Source organism: Podarcis raffonei, chromosome 17 (assembly GCF_027172205.1).
Source record: "Podarcis raffonei isolate rPodRaf1 chromosome 17, rPodRaf1.pri, whole genome shotgun sequence".
Classification (NCBI taxonomy): Eukaryota; Metazoa; Chordata; class Lepidosauria; order Squamata; family Lacertidae; genus Podarcis; species Podarcis raffonei.
Window position 1 is genome coordinate 36,142,045 of NC_070618.1, and position 11,306 is coordinate 36,153,350.

General features: G+C 47.6%; 1 protein-coding gene across 3 annotated transcripts; it reads right to left on the reverse strand.

Moving 5' to 3' along the window:
• Nucleotides 1-7: 7 nt before the first annotated feature.
• FTSJ1 (FtsJ RNA 2'-O-methyltransferase 1) lies at nucleotides 8-11,115 on the reverse strand. Of its 3 annotated transcripts, XM_053371224.1 has the most exons (11): nucleotides 10,874-11,103; nucleotides 9,300-9,440; nucleotides 8,882-8,951; nucleotides 8,684-8,786; nucleotides 8,467-8,545; nucleotides 8,302-8,354; nucleotides 7,355-7,408; nucleotides 5,963-6,065; nucleotides 3,652-3,735; nucleotides 2,506-2,609; nucleotides 375-712 (listed from the first exon to the last, which is right to left on the reverse strand). In XM_053371224.1, the coding sequence occupies exons 2-11, from the start codon at nucleotides 9,418-9,420 to the stop codon at nucleotides 491-493; spliced, it is 993 nt and encodes a 330-aa protein (XP_053227199.1). In that variant the 5' UTR covers nucleotides 9,421-9,440; nucleotides 10,874-11,103; the 3' UTR covers nucleotides 375-490. The 3 variants fall into 3 exon arrangements, with proteins under 3 accessions (XP_053227198.1, XP_053227199.1, XP_053227200.1); XM_053371223.1 differs by lacking the exon at nucleotides 2,506-2,609 and having other exon boundaries at nucleotides 8-712; nucleotides 10,874-11,115; XM_053371225.1 differs by lacking the exon at nucleotides 3,652-3,735 and having other exon boundaries at nucleotides 10,874-11,112.
• Nucleotides 11,116-11,306: the final 191 nt, after the last annotated feature.

Sequence of the window (11,306 nt, forward strand, 5' to 3'; positions counted from 1 at the left end):
GAAAAGCTCTGAGCAAGTGACAAAGCTTTATTAAAATCAACACAGTTTTGGTCAGGGAGAAAGGGACTTCGTATTGATAAAACAGGAAATTCTGTAAAATAGTGGTTCCCAATTGGTGGTCTGTGGACATCAGCGGGTCTGTGTAACCCACCCGGGGAGGGGGGGGTCTGTGTTTTTAATGTTTGAGGTTTTATTGTATTTTTAATATTTTCTTGGCAGCCGCCCAGAGTGGCTGGGACAACCCAGTCTGATGGGCGGCCTGTAAATAAGATTGTTGTTCTTATTCACCTAACAAAAACTACCATAGAGATATTAAAAATTTTCAAAAGTAAGGGGTCCATGGCCTGGCTTTTGAAAAACACGGCGTCTGCAGTACTTAGCTATTGGGGAACCACTGCTGCAAAAGGTAAACCAAGAAGGATGAAAAGTCTTTCGAACCAGCAGGGGGCGGTATGCATCTCTCCCCCCCCCCCCCGTTTCTGTGATAATGTCACGTTGACAGTTTTCCCAGGGCGTCTGTGACCTCGGCCTCTAGGGATGAGCATGCAGCCCCCCGCTCTTGCTGCTCCTGGAGTGCATTTTCCTGCTGAGGCTGGGGCACTTGCTCCTTGGTCAGCAGATTGTGTTTCTTCAAGAAGCAGGCCTCTTCGTAGGGAGGGCAGATGGGAGGCTGAGTCGGGGGGACGTAAGTGTATTTCTTCTCGGGATCCAGCTGATCAAATGGGAAAGAGAGCAAGAGAGCCTTAAAGCAGGTGGTCCAAGTCCCTTTCCGGAGCCTAAGCACCGTCAACCACCATTATCCTTTTTGCTCATCTCCAATGCTAATCAATGGGCACCTCCGATCTCTACACTGCGGTAATGGTTCTAGGGGTTGCTTGTGCGTAAGCCGGTGCAAACACCTGGCTGGGTTGCCTGAGTGAACCTTTTCTGTTCGGACTGCCACTCGCCCATGGCTGTCTCAATCGCTGGCAGAATCCGTCAGTGGGCGTTTCTTAAACTTCTTCCAGCAAAGAAGCTCTTTGACGCCTAGTCTCCTCCTACTCTCCCTGCGCGGAAGCCTTCTGCACAAGAAGGGTGTGGGCAGCGGAGGACCCTTACTCTCCTCGCTGGTCCCCGGCAAGGAGTCATGGGACCGCCTTGCCGATTCCCCCATCTGCCCCCCTTCTCCACTGGTGCTACGCTGATTCTCTTCCCCAGAAGATGGGCTGCCTCTCCCCATCCCGGGACGCTCTCTGGAACCCTTCTGGAGCTCTCTCTCTCCCTCCAGCCCTGATGGCAGTTCCCTGACAACTGCGGTCTTTGGGTTGTAGCCAATGCTGGTTCTACTTAAGAGTTGTAGGCATCCGTCTGTCTTAAGAGACAATGGAGTGCCACTCCAGGGGTGGAGTTAAACTGCTTTAGTAGCAGCATCAAAGTGACCTTCCCAGGACGCGAACCTGGCCATGTGTCTGGAGATCTTGGGCTGCCCAGATGACAAGACCCCTCTCTTGGCTTCGCTGAAGTAGTACAAAGGAAAGCAGAGCAATACGCTTGGCACCAGCCTGGCTGCAGGCGTTGCTGGAAGGAGGCGTACAAGGCGCCATCGAACCATCTTAGGGACTCCACTCAGGATTTGTGTAGCCTTTTCTTCTCCCGAAGGTATCCCACAAGGCAGCAGAGGTTTTCCTTCACCTACATCAGTGATGGCGAAACTTGGCCCTCCAGCTGTTTTGGGACTACAAATCCCATCATCCCTAGCTAAAAGAACCAGTGGTCAGGAACGATGGGAATTGAAGTCCCAAAACAGCTGGAGGGCCAAGTTTGGCCATCACTGACCTAGATGGACCCCCTTCCCTGGTGGATGAGCCCCACCTGCCCCTCACTTCCTTCTACAGCACATGCAGAAACCACCTTCTTGGACCTGTTATTGGTCTCATCCAGAGTAGACCCATTGAAATTAATAGCTGGGACTGACTTAGGTCTAATAATTTCATCGAGTCTGCTCTGTGTAGGACTAGCATTGGATGCAATGCTGCCTGTTTCAGGTTCTCCTGCTGATAACTGCAAGACAACAGGGGCTTTGGGCTGGGAATCCCTAATAGAGGGACCCGTGTACTTTAATCTTTGCACTGAGAAAGGAGATGCTACCCATGACGAAGAAGACAGTATGCCTCTGAATACCAGTTGATGGAAATTGCAGATGGAGAGGGGGACTCCTATTGCCCTCAGGTCCTGCTGGTGGGCTTCCCATTGGCATCTGGTAGGCCACTAAGGATGCTGGACTAGGACTGGGCCTTTGGTCTGATCCAGCAGGCCTCTTCTGTTCTTAGCACCACCACTGCCAACGACCAGAGGGTGGTTTTGCAGCTACTGATTCAGGAAGGACCAAGTGGCGGAAGAGGGCCCATAGGACTCCCCCTGGTTCTAAAAAGCCTGCTTCCTCAATCGGAGCAAAGACAGATGGAGCCACGCTTGAATCGCCCATTCCCACTCGCCTCCAGGCGCACCACCCAAGACCAGCCTTACCTTTAGAGGGTACGTCCGGTCGGAATCATAAGCACTCAGGTCTCCACAAGCCAGGAAGGGGACAATCACCCGATTGGGGCCCTCCAGCTGGTTAAAATCCACATCTGTATAGGGGGAGGTTTGGTAAGTGCTGCTTGCAAAGAGATGGACCTTCCAGGGTTGAACACAGCCTGCCCCGCCCCACTATTCACCTTTCTAATTCTTTACAATTCCTAATCCTATACCTCTCATTTACAAATATCCTTACAACTTTTTTAAAAAATCTCTTTGGCTAAGAAGCTTTCAGACTCCTCAATCCTCCTGGGTTCCTGGGGAACATATTTTTAAAGGAAACCTGGCTTAGGGCAGAGGTGCCTTTTTCTCCTGCTAAAACGCTGCTTCAGCAAAAAGGGCTTCCAGTACTTGGGCTGATCACGATGATAGTGATGGTAACAATAACAAAGGAGTCTTTATTAGGCGCTATAACTAGGCATCATGCAGAAGGTAATAGAATATAACACAACTGCTGCCCAGAAACTTAAGACTCCAATAAGATTTAAAAGCAGGGAGAGAAAAAAATACCAGAAATTGGACAAGGAGAAATACGGGGGAATCTTTTTGGTGCAGCGAACCATATCTTCATCTTCCCATACCATACAGGGCCAACTTGTGACAGCCACCTGTCAATCATCTGATATCATGATGACAGGTAGCTTATCCCAGCCCCTTCTTGAAGTTGCCCCTGGGGGGGGGGGAGGAGATAACAAACAAGCACTGGATTAAAACTGAGGTTTTCCCTAGGCAAATTCATTCTTTTCATATCCAGAACTTATGGAAGACTTTGATTTCTTCGCTTATATACTACGGGGCCTGCCTGGCTTCTCAAGACATTGACTCTATGGACAGGAAACATACGACAGCTTCAGCCTCCAGAGTCCCTGCTCAATACTGCCAAAAAACAGAAAGAGAAGCAATCCGACAATGGATCACTTCCTGGGACCGAAGACTCACAATCCCCCAGTAGGCAACTTGCACCTGCCCTTCTCCATCCACACTTTCTTGCCTCTGCCCTCAAACCACCCACTTTCCCTTCAGTTTCCCTGCCCTGCATCCCCCAACACAACAGGAACCCGCAGAAACATCTCTTCCCCCTTCAAGGTTCCTTACCGTAACAGTGATCTAGCAAAGGATTGGACATGTTTGGCACATAGCCTTCAGGGGGGCTGTAGTTTCGGCAAACAACGAAGGCCTCTGGAAGGATGAAAAGGCAGATAAAAGCTTTGGTGACCACCGCTCTGGCATTCCGATACAATACAAAAATCTTTATTGTCATTGTCCCATACAGAACAACAAAATTGAAAAAAAAATTAAAATCTACATAAGACATTCAAAACCAACAAGCCTGGTATCCCAGTTATCCCAGCCTGGTTAGCCCCCTAAAAACTCTGATGCCCCATTTTTCAAATACAATGCACTCCCATAGAGACTCCTTACACTGTGTTTAAAACCAAAATCACATTTGGATAGAAACTGTTTCTCAGTCCTAGCCTATATAACCCTGTACCTTCTTCCAGAAGGCAGAAGCTGAAAGAGATAATTTCCGGGGTGTGCACTAAATTATACACAAACACACACAACCCCCTGCTGTGCCCCCAATACAGTTGGTTGTCAAGCCCTGTGAGGAGTATGCTGTGCCTAACTCCAACCTGCATTGGGAAAAGGCATGTTCTGCACTAAAACCATCAGGCTGGAGGTGGGGGACACACACAGCAAAGAGGACAGAGCATCTGCTTTGTAAACAGAAGGTTCCAGGTTCAATCCCTGGGATCTCCTGGCAAGGCTAGGAGATACCTTTGCCTGCAACCCCTGGGGCCCACTGCCAGTCAGGTCTGACAACTCCAAGCTAGATGGATCCAGCAGTCTCACTGATGTAATCCAGCTTCCTATCTTCCTATAAACGGGCCATTTCCAAGCTTCCATCAAATATGAGCATGATCAAGAACCAGCATGGAGCTATTCAGACACAGACTCTGTTCTAAATTGTTTCCACTGAGTTCTGTGTGACAGAATAAAACAGTCTGACTCCTGGGATGCAGAAGATGAGGGACGTATGACTCATGCAATAGACAGGAGGCTCTTCAATGGCAAGAGCCCATTTGCCAGCAGTGCCCTTGAGAGAATGACCTGCAAAAATGAATGGCTGCCGCTCACATCTATAGGAAGTGGGGAAACACAGCCTTTGGGGATTAGCTTTGCAGCAGCAGCAAACAACTGCCCACTACCTCGGTAGACCGAGCCTTCAACAACAGTACAGTGGTACCTCAGGTTACATATGCTTCAGGTTATATATGCTTCAGGTTGCAGACTCCGCTAACCCAGAAATATTACCTCGGGTTAAGAACTTTGCTTCAGGATGAGAACAGAAATCGTGCAGCAGTGGCGCGGCAGCACCAGGAGGCCCCATTAGCTAAAGTGGTGCTTCAGGTTAAGTACAGTTTCAGGTTAAGAACAGACCTCCAGAATGAATTAAGTTCTTAACCTGAGGTACCACTGTACACAGAAGATGTGTTGTACACATGTTCTAATTTTGCAAATGCATGGCAACCCATTGAATGCAATGTAATGGGATTCTTGTCCCTAGCTGAACTAGGAGACTAAGGAAACATGTTTGCATAAATTTAAAGAGTTAGCCTAAACTGCAAGTGCAGCTGCTGCAACACAAACATGACTTTTGTTTTTAAAAAATGGCACTGAGACAGAAAAGACCTCCACCAAAGATATCAAAGCAAACTCAATCAAAAACCCTAAGAGAACATTACACCACGGCACGTGCAGATTCTGTTGTACGCTTCTCTGACCTGCGTTCACTTTTGTGTTTTTGGAGAACTGCTCATTTGCTTTCTTTTAATTGTAGAAGGTTGCTGCAAGGAGCAGGGTGGAGGGAGGAGGAAACAGTTGGCAAAGCAATGGATAATAGGGCGATGGGAAAGACGCTGGAAGTCACGAGGGGACGTGCGTATCACGCAGGGTGCAAAAGCACCATCTTTCTCCCTCTGCCTGAATGCTTCCAGACATTCACCTGCAACAATGACAACTAGAAACATGGGACCAGCAGATACAACTAAAGAGCTGTGCTAGCAGGAGCCAGGACAAGTCCCGCCAGCACAACATGGCTTCCTCTTGCCTCTCCTCCCCATCCATGCCTCCCAGATAGGCTCTGGGGGTGTTGTGAGGGGCCCCAGAACAGCCTACAGGAGGAGAGGAGGGGGAAGATTGTTTCATTGGGCAAGCAGAAATACTCGCGCAGACAGAGCAATCTCCTTAGTGCCACTTAGAATTCCACTCATTATTATAATTTTTTGAGATTCCAGTGATTCTGAACAAGCTGTCAGATCCTGTAACGCTTTGTACAGTTTCCCCCATGAGTGACAAGGCTGCAAGTTTAACCAGGCTTGCAAGAAGCTGTTTGGTCGCTCACCGATGCTGGAGTTGCGGCTACTTCGGGGTTTGGCGCACGTCACATCAGGAAAGAAAATTCGCAGCTGGGAATAGAGGAGGGTGATGTCCTTCCCTCGGAATATCTAAGGTAGGGAAGCAAAATGCCATCATCTCGCCTGGATAAACTGCATTCTTACGCCACATTACCCAGGCTGTGGATAGCGAAACAGATGCAGAGGAATTCTCCGCCAATGAGAGATGGGGAAGGGGCGTAATTCAGATGTCCTGGGGACACTGAGCTCAACGGAATCAGGTGCCGAGAGGGAACAAGCCCAGGGTGCTCCCAAAAGAGACTCAACACGAAGCCAGCACCCAAGTGCAGTGACTCTTGATAACACTGGAAATGAACCCAAGTTCCCTGCTCTGGGATCTCACGAAGTCACAAGATCCTGCCTCAGCATGTCAGCAGAAAGCACATCAGGAGGATTCCCAATGCCACTGACGGCCACCTTTGCCTTAAGGCAGGCATGGCCAAACTTGGCCCTCCAGATGTTTTGGGACTACAACTCCCATCATCCCTAGCTAACAGGACCAGTGGTCAGGGATGATGGGAACTGTAGTCTCAAAACATTTGGAGGACCAAGTTTGGCCATGCCTGCCTTAAGGGTTCAAGTCAAGCTCTCACGAATTTGGGTCCTTGCATTCACAATCCCTGGGAAGCGTAACGGGCTATTTTGCTTTGTTTGAAAGTATCAGGTTGTTATCCTCTGGGTCTTGCAATATTCTTGTTTGAAGGTGAAGAGTTATTAAGAATTCCAAATAGCGGCTTATTTCACCAGAGGTGTTTAAACACCGTTGTTATCATTTTCATACAAAATAGATTTTTGCCATGTGGTTGAAAAACACATCACCTTTGGTCTGTCTTCTACTATACCTTACTTTTTGAGTTAATTTTTCAGCACTAGCTATGGGCCAGATTTGACTCTGCCATAAATCCTAATCTGTACTCCTTTTTGCCAAATTTAATTTTAACTCCTACTCAGTTGTGTTTTTCTTTTTTTATTTCCTTATTCCTTACACATTACTGAATTATATTTTAAATTAAATAAATAAAAAGAAATAGAAGTTGAGCTTAAAAATTTTCAGTATTCCTGCTCAAGTTCCCTTGTTCCTGTTTTGAAAAACCTCCAGGCCCACTGCTGACGCTCAATGGGCTGATGAACTGGACAGGCCACCAAGTCCCCATCCTATTTGCTGTGGTGCCTTAGGTGAGCTCAGGTGAACAGCAATAAGCAGGTGCTGAAACATCACTGCAGGGTGATGACTTTGGTGCGGTGCCCACAGCAGCCCTGTTTGGCTATACCTGTTTGGCCACACCTAAAGCAGAACTGCAGTGCTTATTAACTCTTCCCTGATCACCTGCAGGGCTCACCTTTGCTACAAATGTCCCTCCCTTCTTTAGCACGTGCGTAGTGATGTTCAGAGCCTGGAAGAAACAGAAGGAAACAATCAGCACCAAAAGAGAAAAGCCTTTTTTGGCACAAAGATGCAGCAGGTGGGGAACAGAGCCACCAGCATCCCATGACAGTTTGGGCCGGAAAAGAAACCTAGATAAAAGGTGAAAGGGTTTGCTATGGTCCTGCTCTTTTCCTCGCTGTTAGCAAAGGCCCAGTACTTGAAAGACAGGGTGGGAAAGTGGACTGGATCCTGGGCTTTCCCACCCTCAGTGGCTCATGACACGTGAGCAGGGTCCACCTTGAAGTCAGCATTGATCAGCTGATGAGTGGGAACTGAACGTCTCCCTGGCCAATGCATCATCTGGAACAGTCTCCTGGCTGCGAACGGGCAGCCATGTCAACCCTTCCTTGGGTTTCTGAGAATTCACAAGAAGTTGTGACTGTTAATCTGTTTTTACAGCTGTAGGATACCTTTTTTAAAAAGCCAAGATTCAGAGCCAAATGCTAAATACTGTACTGAAACTCTATTTTTGAAATTGCATATTGAGATTGTGGGGCAGCCCTAACCACAGAAGACTCCACTTAGGAGCAATCTATAGATCTTCCAGCTCTGGGGAATATGATGATACCAGTTAGGTCCTTTGGAGGGCATCCCATTAACCTGTTTGATATCAGGCCTTATGTCAGGACCCAGAACAGTGTGGCATTTTCTGGGGCCTGTGGATCCCAGCAAGACTCACAGGGGCTGATGTCATACCCATCACTTGCTGGCACTGCTCCTATCGAGCTTCCCGATCTGCTGCATTTAGTCAGCCTGGGCTACTTTCTGCTGAAGGCTGCCAACCGGCTCTTCCATCAGTGCAAAGCCATTGTGGTTGAGTTTGCTCATTACACATAGCGGCAAACACCAGGAAATACTCACAGCGAGCAACAGCTGGGCCTGAATGTACTCATCTATGTCATGGAGTCCGGTCACTGCAGAGTAAAGGAATTACATATCAGTGCTAATTCAGGCAGCTTTTCCCTCTAAAGCCCAGCAGAGCTCCCTGATTCCCCTGACAAGGCTGGGAGCCTGGTTGCCACCTACCATCAGGGGCTCCATCGCACACCACCAGGTCAGCGGGCTGCCCTTCAAAATGGCAAATGATCTCCTGAGCTGTAGAGACCTGGAAACAGAGAGGTAGGTGGGTATGTGAGCAAAGAGACTGTTCTCTAGGTAGGCTTCTTTTTCTTCTGCTGCTTAGATGGGGTAGAGGCCAAGCTCAAAGCTGACATCATCCCAAGATGCACTAGCTGGCACCTACCTTGGTAATGTCCCCCTGAATTTGGATGACACCCGGCAACGGAGCCATGGCTTGCAAATCTACAGCTACTATCTTGACATCAGAGTTTTTCATGTCTTCTCCTCTGTGGGTGGAATATAAGTAGATGCCATGAGAGTCTAGCCCATCTCTAAGGGGATGGAACCCACTAGATATATTTGAACTGAATCGTTTGCTTACTTGATCTTTCGGCTTAAAACCTGGCTCCAGCTCCCAGGAGCTGCACAGAGGTCGACAGCTCTAGAGACACCTAGGAAGGACAAGAGAAGATCAGTTAGCACCTCTGCAAAGGGGCTGAAAAAAAGACTAGGAAGCAGAAATCCTGAGATGATTCTTTGGGGGAATACATGACTGTTTAAAGTGGTAAGATGGGGCTTTTGTTGCAGTGTTATCTCCCCAAAAACAGGACTCTGGTCATCTGAGAAAAGCTATTTGCTAGAAGAAGGTACCAAAGCAAAAGTATTAATATTCCACTTCACAGGTTCTGGGTCTAAGCCCTGGAATTAAAAATAGGTGTGAGTGTTCAACACTTGTTCATGCCCTTCAGTGATGCAAGAAAAAGTGGTAATATAATGGGGACGCATGTTTTTTGGCCCACCTTGAAACAAATGGTATTCCTCATCCAGTTGCAGAAGTTTGAACGCACTACGGGCTCGCCACCCCTCTTCTTTGGCCAGGCGGTAGTAAATGTCACGCTTGTCTTTGGAGGAACGTCCCATCCTCACTTATCTGACAGGTACTAGAATGCGAGAGAAGAACGTGTCTGTTACCTGCTTTGCCACTGTGTGGGGAAGAACCTCAACTGTGGGTCAAAGCAGTAGAACTGGCTTGCTATAATGAATGAACTGGAGGCATAACAGGCCAGCCCTAGAGGAAGCAGGTAGCTATTAGCTAATCCAGTATCAATATCAAAATGGCTGCAACAGAGAACCTCAGAGAGTACTTTTTAAAGCCCTGGAGAGTTGATACATCTGAAACGCCTTTTTCTGAAAAGTAAAAGAAACTCTTGGGAGGTTGTTCCAAAGCTGCAGCCCCCCCACTGAAAGAGCTCTTGTAGATTTTACCTTTTAAGTGGATGTTATTCAGGGCAGAGCTCAGTCAGATGGGTGGGGTACAAATTATATATTTTCGGTAGTGGCACCCGCCCTGTGGAACACCCTCCCACCAGATGTCAAAGAGAAAAATAACTAACAAACTTTTAGAAGACATCTAAAGGCAGCCCTGTTTAGGGAAGCTTTTAATGTTTAATAAGTTATTGTATTTTAGTGTTTTGTTGGAAGCCGCCCAGAGTGGCTGGGGAAACCCAGCCAGATGGGCGGGGTATAAATAAATTATTATTATTATTATTATTATTACTACTACTACTACTACTATTTATAATTCCCTGAGGTACTATGAGTTCAGACCGTTTAGGGGGTTAGCAGAGAATAAGCATCACCTTGAAATTTATCTCTCAAAACTGGATAGCTAAGTTGTTCCAAGTGTGGTGTAGATAATACCAAGTTTGTTGGTTTGATCCCCATACAAAGAGCCACTTAAATTCCTGCATCTGACTAGATGATCCTCAGTATCCCTTCCAACTCTACAATTCTATGAAAATGCATTCTGTACTTTTTTATTGCACTTGTGAAACTCTGGAGAACGGCTGCCATTCAGAGTAGATGGTTCAAGGGTCTGATTCAATACATGGCAGCTTCCTAAGCTCCTGTTATTATTTCCTAATTCTTCAGGACTGGGTGCTACCACTGTGAGAAGGTTCCCGGATGGAGACTTAGCTTATCCTCAGCTTCTTGTTGCCAAGTGACCACAAACGGAAAATGAAGCTGTAAACCTGTTTTGAATCCGCAGCACTTCAGAATGAAAGGTGGAGACAGGCTTGTGAATGATTTGCTACTCCATACCAAAATAATTTAATCTTTCTAGGGGGAAAAAAATCCCCTTGGGCAGAGAAACGTGGTGCGGTGCATCAAGGTGTGTGTGTGTGTGGAAGACTCCATCCCAGTGTTCTCCTTGACATTCCACATTTCTGTGTGCAGGGTGAGCCCATCATGCGAGTCCTCACATGCAGCGTGGAAATGGTGCAATCCAGAAACAAGGCCCCACTCCACCCTACCCAGCTTCCTATAAATCTTAGATCTGAGAGACGCTGTTGGTATGGAAAGCCAACCTTACCAGGCAGACAGGCAGGATTCATACTAACGTAACCGCCCTGTGACCTAAATCAAATAAATATATAAATAAATAAGCAAGCTCTCTGCAGATGCTTAGCGTCGTAACAGGGAGAAACCAACAGGTGAAGAAGGCTCTTCCCTCTACAGAAATGCAACCGATGGAACAGAGCTTCATCTGTTGAATGTCTGCCTGTCCCACCAACTTCAGAGAGCACAGAGTCCCAAAGGAGGCCTAGACTGGCTACCCCAAAACGCGCCGTCCTTTCCCCATGGAGATATAAATCCCATTTATACCGGAAGCGTCGCCCGCTGAAAACGGCCCGCGGTGGTTGTTTTTCACATGCCGGAAATGGATGGCCAATGCAAGGATCTGTAACTATGCCCCGCACCACGCATGCGCAAAGGGTATTACAGTAAACGAGGCGCTGCTCGCT

Coding starts and splice junctions, on each gene's coding strand:
- FTSJ1 (XM_053371223.1), bottom strand. CDS start 9,420: ATGGGACGTTCCTCCAAAGACAAGCGTGACATTTACTACCGCCTGGCC. Junction 8,952..9,299: donor GGAATACCATTTGTTTCAAG/GTGGGCCAAAAA, acceptor TGTCCTTCCTAG/GTGTCTCTAGAGCTGTCGAC. Junction 7,409..8,301: donor AGGCCCAGCTGTTGCTCGCT/GTGAGTATTTCC, acceptor TGTTTCTTCCAG/GCTCTGAACATCACTACGCA.